This window comes from Mixophyes fleayi, chromosome 6 (genome assembly GCF_038048845.1).
Source record: "Mixophyes fleayi isolate aMixFle1 chromosome 6, aMixFle1.hap1, whole genome shotgun sequence".
Taxonomy (NCBI): Eukaryota; Metazoa; Chordata; class Amphibia; order Anura; family Limnodynastidae; genus Mixophyes; species Mixophyes fleayi.
In genome coordinates, this window is record NC_134407.1 from 153,203,052 (window position 1) to 153,217,993 (window position 14,942).

The 14,942-nt window shown below is 40.1% G+C and overlaps 1 protein-coding gene across 1 annotated transcript in view; it reads left to right on the plus strand.

Annotated features, from left to right (window-relative positions):
- Positions 1-1,688: 1,688 nt before the first annotated feature.
- The window catches only part of LOC142094546 (serine/threonine-protein phosphatase 4 regulatory subunit 1-like), a 55,190-nt gene continuing 41,936 nt past the window's right edge, over positions 1,689-14,942 (plus strand). Inside the window, exons 1-3 of the mRNA XM_075176811.1 lie at positions 1,689-1,761; positions 3,928-3,972; positions 9,863-9,995. Of these exons, the coding sequence (XP_075032912.1) occupies positions 1,755-1,761; positions 3,928-3,972; positions 9,863-9,995 (185 nt within the window). The 5' untranslated portion in view covers positions 1,689-1,754. The remainder of the gene's footprint in view (positions 1,762-3,927; positions 3,973-9,862; positions 9,996-14,942) is intronic.

Genomic DNA, 14,942 nt, shown 5'->3' on the forward strand with positions numbered 1-14,942 from the left:
AAAGCTTCTCTCTTGCTGCCTTCTACCTCACCCAACTCTCCCTAAACCTACAAATAAAACTTACCTATTCAACCTCTTTGACCATCTTGTCCAACACCCATTCTTCCTGTGCCCACCATCTCCATTTTATCCCAGATGCTCTCAGGGGCAGGGTTGTTTTATGTTCGTCTTCATCATATGTTCTTGTCATGTCTTTTGCTACATTCTGTGCCAGTCCTTCAGTTTTTCTCACGCTAATCTGTACTATGTTTAGCTGCTTCATGTATTTGTGATTTTGCTTACTGTATTATGTCTTTTCTGTATTTGTATGTTGATAGCGCTATAAAATCTGTGGCCTTATAAATAATAGTAATATTAGTATGAATACAATGGGTCTGATTCATTAAGGCAGGCAAAACGAACCTATTGTGCATTTTTTTAAAAACACATGTAAATTGGGTATGCACACGTCCATATTCAACAAGCAGTGAATGTAAAAGATACATCCATTGTTGAATACGGTCTAAGTATGCTCCGCTCTAACAGACCATATACTGCATGATACGGCCAAAATATATGTGGAATAAAAAGTCACCAAAAAAATGGACAGAAGAAAATAAAACTATTAATTTGACCTGTTAATAATATAGGGCCTGATTCATGTCTTAACTTGAGAAACTTCTTATTTCAGTCTCCTGGACAAAACCATGTTACAATGCAAGGGGTGCAAATTGAGTGATATAACAGAAAAGCACATAGATGCCTAAAGATTGCATTGGATGTTGTTACATGTGATCATGCTTGGCACTCTCTTAGGGCCTGATTGGACAAACCATGTTACAATGCAAAGGGTCAATTTAGTTTATTATTTTGCACATAAGTTAAATGATGGCTGTTTTTTTCATATAGTATACAATGACTTAATAGCTTTATTGTTTGTTACATTAAAATTTAAAGTTGATCTAGGACATGCCCTACCAACTGTAAACAAGCAACATGGTTTTGCCAAGGTGCAAAGTTACTTTTTTTTTTTTTTTGCTTTACTTTCCTTAATGAATCAGGCCCTTGCTGTACATTGACTACATGCGTACACACATTCATCTTTACATTCCTTAATGAATTAGGCCCAATGTATTCAAAACCATGTGTTGCAACGTTTAGTATTGCAACGTATACTATTAACAATCACCAATATGTGTTTCAGTAGCTTATTAGAAATCTCTTGGTTAAGCATTCTTCCTATACATTGCAGATTTTCTGTCTGTAAGTACAGGGGGGTACTTCTAGATAGAAAATCTGCAATGTATAGGAAGAATGCTTAACCAAGAGATTTCTAATAAGCTACTGAAACACATATTGGTGATTGTTAATAGTAATGTCTCATTTACAGAAACTTCAAGTTCAGTCTTAAGGGGCTCTGTAAATGCAGATACTTTGTCCTTCATTAACATCTGCACTTTTAGTCCAGTAAGAGACATTACATATTCCTTGAGCCAAATAAGATCTATATCTCACTATATACTGAATGTACCTCCCTCCTCTCCTCTGTGTACAACTTGCCCATAATAATCAGGGAGTGCGCACGTCACCGGACGGAAATATTTACAGTGTGCGCGTTCACGTCCTGACGTCTGCAGACTAACTGAGTGCACATAGTTCGTAAGCGCGCCGCCGGCGCCTTTGGTCAGGGACGCGCACGTTATGTTGGATACTCGCCTCGGGGATGCGCATACTGCTCGGGAACGCGCTTCCGTCCTCCCGGCTCAGCCCTCAAGATGGCCGGTAAGTAGACTGTGAGCTACCCGTGCCATTCGGGTCATCTGCTCATATATATTGTTACATGATTTTACAGATAAGGATGCTGCAGTGCATAAGGATGCGTTGTAATGTAATGTGATACCTTTGTATGATTGCACTGTCCCATCTCCTTGTGATTGGTGTATATGTAAAATGTAGCCATTGTTTTACTAGTGAACTTTCAACGTAGTGTTGTTATTCTGTATGCAAATATACTTTGTGCACACTGTGCATCCATTTATATGTTGTATATATGTCTCTAATCATCAGGATCACTGGTACAGTTTGTAAAATTGCTAAAATGACCAGATGTGTATGTATGTATATATGTATATGTGTGTATGTATGTATGTATGTATGTATGTGTATATATATATATATATATATATATATATGTCAATTTAATTTGTGTTTTTACTAGAAACGACACACAGTGTTTTGTTTTCTTTCTTAGCACCATTATTTTCAGCTGGAGCAAAAACATGATGTAGCATTTTAGGAATGTAGCCACAGTTTGAATACTGAAATTTTTAAAAAATAAAAATAGTACACTTTTGTTTTTAAACCATATACCACAGTAAAGGCCTTATGTGCAGGGAGATGTTCATATTTTGTTTTTGGAAGCTCCTTCCTATCCAGCATTTTATTTTAGTCCTGAGTTTCACCCAAATTATTTTTTGTGTGTCACTTTCTTTTTTTCCAGTAAATGCATGGGAAATGCACATCAGATATAGAGAAACTTTTATATATTTTCTATACCCTTTTTAAAATACTTACCCAGGTGTGCCTAAAATGAGAGTTCGGGCATCAGCTGATATGAATAGATATGGCTCCCAAAACTTAGGAGCAAGCTGTAAATTTATTAGGTGCTTTGGTAACATGGTTCCTGTTAATTGTCCAGTGCAGCATGACTAACCCCATCACCTACACCCACTCTTGCTGTTGTACATTCACCATTTCCCCTTACTAATTCTGATTACATGTTCAGCTGGTTAGCCATACTAGTAAACACTTGTACAGCTGAGCATGTGGAATGTATGCTGTTTTCTGAATCAGTGGGGGCTGTGGGGCTCAGGACTGCCACTGCAGGACTCTTTTCCACTGGAAAGCTTGATGCTTGCATTATACCTATATAGTTTTACATAAGGAAAGTCCATCCCCTCTGATATAGAAACAAGAAGGACCTGTGTAAGCCCTTGCTCAAATTGTTGACCAGCCAAAGATGAAATTAGATTTATTAAGGGGGGAACTCTTATTCCTCCACAAGGCTTCTCATTGTTTCTATATAGTAGGGAATTGCAAAGTATTGAATTCAGGTGCTAGGTAATGAAATCTAGGAGCCAGTAGGATCTATCAGTGAGCCATGGTAGTTGTTCATCCACTGACGTCAATGGAAATGGATTCCATAAAGTGGACATCAAAACTTATTTTTGGGGGAGGGCATTGGTTACCTGGCTCCTGGGATTTGTCCATCCCTAGCACTCGCAATACTAAAACCATGAAATTGAGTATTTCATGGCAAAAATGTAAATTAAACTGTATGTTTTGCTGTCCTTTAAAGTGCAGTGAAAAGTTTATCCATTCTCATTCTAAGCGCACATTCATAGCTAAAGAGTCCCTATGTGTACTCCAGTATGTAAGCATAGTCCCAGGCCATCAGAGCTTAGACAGGATCTATTTATATCCATTTAATAATTAATTTAATCATTTCTGAATATAAATTTAGCTCATTTTGCAGTGCTGTAAATAATTCTATACATGCAATGTCAATCAAACTATCTACAGGTAAAAGTAGAGAGGGTCCATTGCTAAACATTTTCACATAACAATTGAAGATGGACTAATTCTAAATATTTCTGTAGATGCCCTTATAAAATCTGTAGTACTTCCAAAATGTTGTTTTAGGATTGTATATACAGTAAATATGTGATTTAGACTAGATTTACATATTTAAGGGCATGTTTATACATGTGCCAAAACCCATAGCAACTGTCATTTGCATTCCTTGGTCTGACTTCCACTGGATGTTCGTAAATTGACTACTATGGTTTAAGGAGTTTTTTTTAAGATCTTTCCACCATGTTGTCTCTTCTTTTCATTATTTTTACGATAAAGTACTTTAGTTTGACTTCCTGATGTGCTTCCTTTCAGGGATCCCTTTGTACTTTGTGGACCTGCAAGACGACCTGGATGACTGTAAGTTTGTACTGTGGGGGTTGCTTGTGTAGAGTGGTTGTCCACACTTCCTCCTTCAAAGCGTTCTAGCTCCTCTTGTTGTTTCGTTAAATAAGTTACATGTGCAGTGTTCACATTTCTGTCTGAGTATAATAATCTAAGAGAAAGTATTCATTGTTGTTGACTGTATTTGTGCAGTGAAATAGTATTTCAGTTACTGAAGAACAATAAATAGTATGAGACAACAGGGTCTGCTTAGGTTCAAGTCATAACACAAATCCCTCATTTGATACAAGATCACTGCACAAGAGATAACATTAAAAAAGATGTCGAAAGCTAGACAGTTAACAGAAAGTGATGGTGCTACCGAGAAAGCAGCAATACATGCCTGATGAAAAAGGGAAATGGCTGAATAGTTCATGTCTACTTTTACCATATATATTTTCCAGTAAAAAAAAAAAAAGTACTCTCTCACTCCACTACCCATTTATCTTCTGTATCCTCCCCCCTTTCATATTCTTGCAAAGAAATAAATAAATACTGAATAAAATGCTTTAAAAAAAAAAAGGGTAATGACGAACGGTAAAGTACAATTGCAAAAAAATCTTGTACTGTGGGCAGTAATTTATAAGTTACATATGCTGTTGAGATGTAGCTTTTACGTTTTAGAGTGTTTCACTTGTTGTTTGGGCTACTGTCAATTGTCATGGCTAAGTATTTAAGAAGACTCCATAGCACACCGCCATAAGTAAAACTGTTTATTAACTAGAAGAGAAAACATTCTAGAAATAAATAAAATGTGTATTTAGTGAGTTTATGTCAATAGGTATTTAAGTCAACAGTGATATTGTACTAGTTCCTTAAGACTCATGCCCGGGTCCTTATGTAAAGAACAGTCGAAAATGATCACCTGGAGATTGTAATGTCTCCTTATGCTGATAAGGATGTCAAGTTGTTGGGGGAAAGGGGCAATGTATGATAGGGAATTTATGGATTTTAGTGGGATTTTGTTAATGGCAGGGGACTTTTTTAGGTTATATAATCTGGTGTTGTCTTGTGTCTGCATACCCCGAATAACATCAACCTGGTCTAAAATTATTAATGTGACTTCCCCATGAGGCATAGCTGCCATGATTTGAACTTCTGACCAGTGGAATTTTAGACGATAGTATAAAGGTGGATATGTGACAATTGAACGGTTTCATGGAGATTATTAAGAGATTGGTAATCTCAAAAATATTGGGTATATGGATGGGATTGGTCTCTCCAGGTCCATTGTTATGGATAGTTAGAATGCAGGCATGATCTTGTTGGTTACAAAGTGTGCCTGCATTTTTACCCCTATTGTATCTTTTTTTTTTTTTTTTTTTTTTGTAGAATTTATGGCAGTATCATCATCATCATCATTTATTTTTATAGCACCACTAATTCTGCAGCGCTGTACAGAGAACTCATTCTAATCAGTCCTTTTCCAATTGGAGCATACAGTCTAAATTTCCTAACACAAACACACACAGACAACTCCCTTCTCTCCCCTCCCCTCTTCGTTCTCTGTTCTTGACTTTGCTATTTACTTCACCTCCAAAATTGAGTCCTTGCGTTGACATCCCCCCCCCTCTCCATCTCTACCCATATTGTCCCCCCTCCCACCCTCCTTTGGGGATGTTATCTCCAACACCGCTGCCACCACTTCTCACTAACCATCTTCCCTCTCCTTCACTCCGTTATCTGTTAAAGGAGTCATGCAACCTTCTCCCCACCCCACGCAATCTGCCCCCTTGACCACCTTGATCTTTGATAAAGTCACAGGTGTGACAAAACATTTCAGATACGGGGTATTATTGATATAGGGATATGGGGAAATGCAGACTGAGGTAGTCAATTTATACTAAACTTTTGATTTGTACATTTTTATGGCGTGATAAACTCGCATATGGAAAAGTGATTACACAGCCTTTACTTACCTGATCGATTACTGCATTTGGAAGGACATGTTAAATGGGAGATCTGGTATGAAACGCATCTATTTTATCTGGCCGTTTGCACAAAGGGATGCTCCATTCCTGAAGTCAGCTGTGCACAGTGTGTGCTGAGGAAATCTTCATAAACAGTAGGCATCCTAATGCGCAGCAATACACAGGTGACCGTGATCGGTCCTGGCAAGTACTGTATTTCCAACTGTTGGATTGCTTTAGGATGTCCAGATAGGACTTGATATTAGTAGTATAATATATATGTTAATTGTATATTAGATTTGGTAATCTGGTAATTATTGTTCTAAACATCTTGGACAACCGTATTATCATATACATTTGTGTGTATATTCTATATGTGATATTATTGTTTAATAAGTTTGGAGAGGATAACAATTTGGTTTATATACATCTTTTTATTAATTTTATGTTCAATGTTTTTTTAATGATTATCAGGAATCTGAGTGTATTCTGCCATATCTGTTTTAATTTTTATTTTATTATAACTAAGGTGACTTGCGCGCCTTATTGTGTTTTTTTTGTTAGGTTGAATAATATTGGAAGGAGTTGGCACCTCCATCCATAATGAGCTGACTCGCTGGTTTGTCTTTAAATCTAGCGCCTAGGAGATTTTGGTTTGGTTGATTGCCCCCTTGTAAATAAAAGTTAATGATGATAATAGTAGGATGTTTTGTTAAAAAAGAAGTATGATTAGGACTGTTGAAAAATAATTTGGTTACTGCTTTATGGAGGAACTGAGTTTGGTTAGTGTATTATAGTGGGCTTTTGATGGAGGGGTTGTGGGTCTGTCCAGTATAGTATCAAGGCCTAACTTGAAGTCGCCTAGCACTATCTAAGAAAGTTTCTTGATTAGTAGGGGGTTAGTAGTTTATGAAGGAATTAAAGACCTACATTCAGAGCATACTATTGTGTTCACTTTTCTTCTAGTTCACCCGCTAAACTTGTATGTCTTCCTTCAGGATCGGCATCTCTTTTGGGAAGGGTGAAGATGGTTTTGGAGCAAATAGCATAACTCATTTGTAATTAGATGGAGCATTATATAAGTAATCTTGTCATAAATGGAGGGGGCTGTTTGTGTTAAGGGAGTTTTTTTTGAAACTCTAAATGTCTGGTCTTTGGTTCCAGCAAGGCTTTAAAGTTGTCTCCTCTTACTGGGGGTGCTGATTTGAACCATCGGGCATTAATTGAATGTAGTGTGTGTTATATTTGTGTATTAAGATGTGAGCCATATAATTTGTTCCAAATGTGAAGTTGAGAGAGCCCAGGGAACGAATAAACCGAAATGGAGTCGGTTTGGTGGCCAGAGACATACTGTAAGTGAAAATATTAACAGTTGTGCAGAGTACTCTATAACAGCAATCATAAATATATACATGAGGATGCACTCAATTCACAATAAGTAAATCAGAAAATGAAAAGCTGTGCATAGCCCATAATTGAAAAAATAGGATCCATGGTTGTTCACCAAACGAACAGACCAGCAATAGGAAAAATACAAAATTTAATAGTAAAAAAAAAATAGAAAGATCCATCACAAGAGCGGGTGTGTAGTTGTCAGTCCATCCCAGGGGTCTCATGCAGGCCGGGAATGCCAAAATGGTCCAAGACACAGATGGGGGAAAAAAAAAGGTAGCCACATTTGGTATCTGGTTTGGTCCACACTTCTACCAGTTAGGGCAGATCCTAGAAAGGTAGTTGGTGACCTTGGTCTGGTGAGTAGATTGGGTGAATTTGGCCATTGTTAAATATGATGACCTTAGTTTGGAAAATCCAGCCATAAAGGATTTGAAATTGCCAGTGGGCATTTGGGATCCTGGTGCCTTTTAATTTATGTTTAGAAAGTCTATGCATTTAGTCTGCTTTTAGATGAAGCTCCCACAAATCGAATAGGAGGATAGTAAAGATTTTCATCCCTCCACACCGTAGATTGGAAGGGCCTATGGATTTGGGAATCCCTTGGATTTCTGTTTTTCGTGGGTTTTTTTTTTTGCAGAACCTGTCTACCTAATCTGTAATCTTGTCCTGCAAGGCTAATAAACAGTCCTTGCTCCTATTTTGTCTAGGTAAATACATTGTGATGTGCCATCTCTGTAAAAAAGAAAAAATAATTTGAAGGGTACCTTTATTAAGCTGTGGGTTTGAAAAAGTGAAGATGTTGCCTATAGCAACCAATCGGATTGTAGTTGTCATTTTGTAGACTATACTAAATAAATAACTAGAATCTGTTTGCTGTAGGCAACATCTCCACATTTTCAAACCCGCAGCTTGATAAATTTACCCCCAGAAGTTTTACCTCTCGCCAATCTTATCTATATTAGAGCACAGCTCTCTCGTGGTTGTCTTTAGCTCAGTGCAGACATCCACTTTAAATTCTGCATAGTCCAGTGTTTTAGTGGCTGGTTGGGGACCCCTAGTCCCACCTCAGTGTTGGATAAGGTGTAGGTTTGTGGGCATGTGAAAGTTTATACACCTACGTAGCAAATGGTAGTATAGGTATTGAGTATAACTTCAGTATTGTCAGTACCTATTTGTTGAAAGGTTTAAAACTTGTTTGGAAGGCCTCTTTCAAAAACAGTCTAACTGTATAGCAGTGACACATATATTCATTTGGTAGTTTGAATCCCATTCGTTTTGAACATGCGCTAGTTACTTTTTTTCCCCTTGTTTCCCAGGTATCAGTGAGTTAGTTGGGCACAAATGACTTGAGGTGCATAGTAATGAATATAATTTTAAAAGCTCTAGAAAATTGTCATTGTTAATGCTTAGTAACTGGATGGACTAGAATTTATCTGAATACAAACAGGCAAACTGGGTGATATGAGAAAGTTTGCTTTAAGGTTGACAAGTCAGGCCCCAGTTCTTAATCCTAATTTCCATGATTAAAGTAGTTTACCAATAACAAATATAATCTATATACCTGTGGTACTTATGCTACTGTCTTGCATGGTGTCACTGAATGAACTCTGTATTGTATTTACTTGCTGAAAAACATATTTCCACCAAAAAGATGTATTAAAAATGGTAGTGTGGTCCTATGTATGGATTAGGATTTGTTTTAAATTTTGCTTTTGAAATTGTTAATAACGTTATGTATTATGGCATGAATGTTTTATTCACTATGTAACAAGAGACCATAATATCTCAAATGACAACACGTACACATCAAAGGATGATTTACAGTATAAGCATTGAATACTATCGAAAGTGTTGCTGAGCTGAATATTTAAAGTTTACTCATAGACTATACACAGTGGAGGCAGCTCTTTTCTGAGCTAAAACTATTTCTAAAAAAATCAGCTTATTTCCCTTAGAACCATTAGTTTTGAGTGACTTTAATGTCTGCCTCCACTGTGTATAGACCATAGATACACTTTTAAGGAGGAGATTCAATTCAATGCGACATGTATCCGCTACATCCCCGGAAATACATCGCACCCCATAGAGGTGTGCAGAAAAATGAGGTAGATATTCCTACTGTAATGGCTTGCAATGTGTGCAGCCGGACATTGCTGTGATGTCTGCACGGTACTTCGCCAGCAATTGGATCTTTCCCTAAGAGCGATCTCTAAGGAAAAAACACCAAATTAATTCTCCTGTCTGTTAAAGTGTAATTCCACTTGAGAAGGGATTAAAATTCTTCTCACCCTTCAGAATTTAAGTGATTAGTGTCGTGCTCTCTGCGCCCAAAGAACATCACTGAGAATCTTAACAGATCACTATCTCTAGGCTGGAGACAAATTAGCTTAAATAGATCTCCTTTTCCTTGTATAGGTATTATTCTGTAACCTAAGCCTTTCAGTTATATGCACTGTATATGTGTGGATACATGAAACACAGCACTTGGCTTACAAGAGCTCACATGACACCTGGCCCTCTGTAAATGGGGAGATAATGTCTTTTTGTTTTTATTCTCCAAGTTGGCTTTGAGGATTATGGACCAGACTGTGAGAGCATGAGGATAAGCGCTTTTCTGGACATTCCTGGACAGGACAACCTGACGCCTCTTGCACGCCTGGAAAAATATGCGTTTAGTGATAATATATTTAACAGGTAATTGTTTGGACATTTCAGTGTACACTATTAATCTGCTTGAAACAGAGTTGAGTTAAAACTTCTTATGGCTTGATGAATTATGTAAAAAGATTCATCACATACTGGAGCACATTAATTAAGTGTGCTGTTTTGCGTGCGTTTTTTGTAGACTTTCTTGCGAAAAGCTAATTTTGTAATGTCCTAACTACCATACAACACATTTGTGACTTAAAGATGTTGTTTAGAGTTGGTGCTCCTGACATCACAGTGTTCTTGCTCCAGTTTGATATGATTCTCACATTACTACTAAGTGCTAATGGGGGATCCTGTTTCTTTCACTATCTAACTTTGCCTGTTACTTCACAATGCAGGCAGCATTTTCTAATCTAAATTAGTTCATTGTGACAGAGGAGGAATCTGTCATCATGAAATAAGTTCAGTACTATTAACTCTACTACTTTTCTAGCTGGAAACGCACTAACGTTCAAAGCACCTGTGTGACCCCCCCCCAAGCTAGCGTAATCACACATGGACAGGTCACTGCCTCCCACTAGGTGAGCGCTCATATCTTGCTGCTGTAAACCGATGAACGGATTGGCTATAAGTTGTTCTATCCCCTCCCACTTCAAATACCTGGGACATCGCACACAAACCTGAAATAGACTGAATACAAATACCATTTCTTTTATTAATAATGTACATAGATAGAACCCATCCCATACAAATTGGTTCTGCAGCACGTAGAGTAAAAGGTTTTGTACATTATTGAAAATTTGCAAGCAGTTGGTCTGAAATCAAATCCCATACTTTATTTTTCTACTGTTTGTTAATACTCGTGTTACTAAACTTAATTTTCACAACTTAAGAGCACTAAATAATACGTTTTTGCAAATTGTTCATGTAACACAGTTTTAATGTAAGTTGCAACTTTTTTTACTGTGACAAGAGCAAAAATAATAATAATGCTATCCAAACTGCAAACCCCCCCCCCTTTCCCCACGGAAATGTATAGCAGTGAATTTCCTACCTACTACTCTCCTATACAAATGTCTTGACGAGACTGAGTTCCCTTGACTCAAAGAGGCTCAGTTCAAAAGTGATTAATTTTCATGTATTCACATGTTCATGCATAGAGAGAGGAAAGAACACCTGCCTTGAGATTATCCAAAATCATCCTCCTAAATATTGTTTCTTCATAAATAACTGATAATCCTAATAAAATACTTGCTGCAACTTTTTAATTTGTATTCTAAAATTGCAATTTTAAAATACTTCTATTTCTGTCGTTATGTAAACCTGTATCTAATTGTCTGCAAATGTTACAAACTGCTCTCCATGTTTTTTGTGTAAGTAAAAGAAAAAACAAACTATATTTCTCTTTCATCCAGTCTGAGGGACACTGCTTACCATGGGTTGTGGAGGGGAGCACGGAAGTTGGCACCTAGCTAGTTAATCTTTAGCACTGCTGACAGACCCCTCCCCTCTACAATCCCCCTGCCTCTTCCTCCTCAGTTTTTTTTAGGTGCCCATGGAGTTGGGCAGTGTTTTAGCTTATGCATGTATTTTTTACTTTGATTTTATTTCATTTTATTTCTCTTTTATCCAGGTGGCAGACATGGGAGTGTGTTCTATTATAGAGAACACACTTACAGCATAGCAGCGCAGGCACTACCCTGTCAGATGAGAGCCAGAGCCTCTCGCTGACAGAGAGAGCAGAATAGGGTGCCTGAATAGTGAGTGACAAGCGGTCTCTCCGGACCGCTGTCACTCCTGCAGCCTCCCCGATAACCAGCGCTGCCACTGCAGGCATAGAGCGCCGGTTATCGGAGATTACAATGTCGGCGGCCATCTTGGATCCGCGGAGGAGCAAGGAGAAGGGGGCCATACCAAGATCCCCCCTCATACATAGGAGGGGGTTATCGGGGTGCTAACCGCTGCGGAGACCTCAACTCTTGAGGTCTCCACTACTCTGCCACATACCATTTTTTATGTTTATTCAAAAAATGGAGCAAGCTGTAAGAGAGAAAGCATTATCTGAGGGGGGGAGGGGGGCTAAGACATAGAGCTCCCCCGCCCTCCAGAGAGAAGTGGATTAGCCCGGTCTTCTGGCGCCAAGGAGAAGCCCGGGAAAAGGACACAGATCAGAGGGAGCAGGCACCAGGACACTGCTGTTGGACTTCTCCCCTGTTTGGCCTATGGGCTAAGTATCTGACTTATTTAGACACATATTACTGTATTTGCTGTCTACAAAGTGGGCTAGTAGGGGTTATATTGTTGTTCTCCTACTTGCCAAAATATTATATTGCGTTTTAAAAAAACTTTACAAGTACAACTTTTATGTCCGATTAGTTGATTACTTGTTTTTTTCCCACTATTCTCTCTACACTCTCTCTCTCTCAGCTAAATCTAACAGTTTAAGTCTGTGTGTTTGGTGTGCCTTCCTTTATAAAAATGACAGATAAAGGAAAGGGCCCTATGGCAAAGTATTTCACATGTTCAAGATGTAATGCAAAATTACCCCCCCTGCGCAAACCCAGCGTATTTCAGCCCCACTGATGAAGGAACCGGCCTGGGTGGCCTCCCTGACAGTCGGTTTCCTCTTTAGCACAGATGGTTTTACAATCCAATCAGTTGCTATCTAGTGTGGCAGCCTCGGTGGCAAATAATGCTAGTACACCTTTGGGCCTCCATGCTACCTCAGGTTCTATTGGAACGTCTATACCAGGACCTTCCTCATTGCTTACGGACCAGGTCCCTGTTCCCACAGAACCAGCATGGTCCGCAGCATTTATAAAGGGTTTGGATAAACTAAACCAGTTACTTGAATCCCCAAACATCCCGCCTGCTAAGAGGAAGAGGCCTAGATCCGCTAATACCCTTATGGTCCTTTCAGACTCTGAGGAGTTTTCAGAGGAGGAGGGGGAAATAAATTCTGATCCTGACCAGGTTCAACCTTTGGAACAGGAAGAAAACACTAAAAGCCAATTTATTGATGATTTGGTTTTAGCGGTGAGACAAGCGTTGGACCACCCAGAACCGGAGGATCCTACTCCTAGAGACAGAAGTCTCTTTAAGGAGGCCAAAAGGAAGGCTATCCGTTTTCCCTCTCCTGTAGAACTCGGGGATATTGCAGAGGGAGCCTGGAAACAGCCTGATAGAAGGTTCTCTGTTCCCAGAAGGTTCTCTTCCCTGTATCCATTGCAGGAGGAAGACGTGGCTCGCTGGGAGAGTATTCCTAAGGTGGATATTCCAGTAGCCCGTTTGGCCAGACACACTTTACTACCAGTCCCAGGTTTAGCAACTCTGCAGGATGCCAATAATCGCAGAGTGGAATCCCAGCTGAAATCTATATTTGTGGCTTCGGGTTCTTCCTTTAGACCCACATTTGCTTCAGCTTGGGTTGCTAGAGCCCATGGAAGCATGGGCAGACCAACTGGCAGAGGCCTTACTGGACTCTGATTTACTTCCCCTGGCTTTGCATTTGAAAGAGGCATCGGGGTACCTTTATGAGGGGGCCCAGAACACAGCGTCTGTGTCCTCTATTCAGGCTGCATCTATTTCAGCAAGAAAAACGTTATGGCTGAAATCCTGGGAAGGAGATGCGGAATCAAAAAAGTCAGTTGAAACCATTCCTTTTTCAGCAGCAGGTTTGTTCTGCCTGGAACTGGATACTATGATTTCCCAGGTAACGGGGCAAAAGCACTTCTTTGCCGGTATTTTCAAGTAGGGGCCAGACTCCTCGGGTCAACTCCTTTCATCAGCCCTTTAGGGGAGTCTCCTTGCCTAGAGGACAGTCATTTAGCGGTAGACAACCAAATGCTCGAGGCTCCTCTCTCAGGGGTAGATCCTCGTTTGCAGCTAGGCGCCAGGCCTCCAAGCCCCAGGAGAAGCCTGCGTCCTGACGACCACTCTACTCTGCCGGAGGTGGCGCCAGTGGGGGATGTCTGTCTCTGTTTCGGGAACAATGGGCAGCGTCATCCTAAGACCCTTGGATTCGGGGCATTATATCAAGGGGGTATATGATAGACCTGCTGGTCCGGTACCACATCGTTTCTTTGTAACCCCGCTACCCCGAGATCCAACAAGAAGACAGGAAATACAGGCTTGTGTCGCCTCTCTTCTTTCGCAAAGAGTCATCTGCAGGGTCCCAGACAACCAGAAGGGACAGGGGTTTTATTCAAATCTGTTTCTGGTCAAGAAGCCGGACGGGTCCTTTCGACCCATTTTAAACCTAAAGAACCTCAATGTGCACTTACGGGTGGACAGATTTCAGATGGAATCCCTGAGGTCAGTAATAAACGGCTTAGTGAAGGATCAGTTTATGGCTTCCATAGACATAAAGGACGCATACCTCCACGTTCCCATTTGGAGCGACCATCAGTCTCTCCTAAGAGACTATAGTGGGGTCCTCCCACTATCGGTTTCGGGCCCTTCCCTTCGGCATCTGCCCTTCCCTTCGGCATCTGCACAGCTCCGAGGGTCTTCACGAAGATCATGTCGGTCATGGCAGCGTGTCTTCACTTAAAGGGAGTTCAGGTCGTGCCTTATTTGGACGATCTGCTCATCAAATCCTCCTCAGAGATTTGCTTACGTCAGCACTTATCCCTCACCTTGGCAGTCCTCGAGAGCCATGGGTGGCTGATAAACTTAAAGAAATCCCAGATGGTTCCGTGTCAACGAATGGTCTTCCTGGGGCTTATCATGGATACCAGTCGGCAGAAGGTGTTCCTGCCTACGGAGAAGATCAGTTCAATCCGGGCTATAACAAATCAGGTCTTGTCCTCTCCCAATCCCTCAATTCATTTGTGCATACGGCTGCTTGGGAAGATTGTGGCCTCCTTCGAAACGATCCCCTTCGGTCTGGCTTATTCTCGATGCTTCCAGTGGGATCTGTTACGGAAATGGTCAGGATCCCACATACACTTGGATCTCCAGAGGATCTCGCTGTCTCCGAAGGTGAGAGAA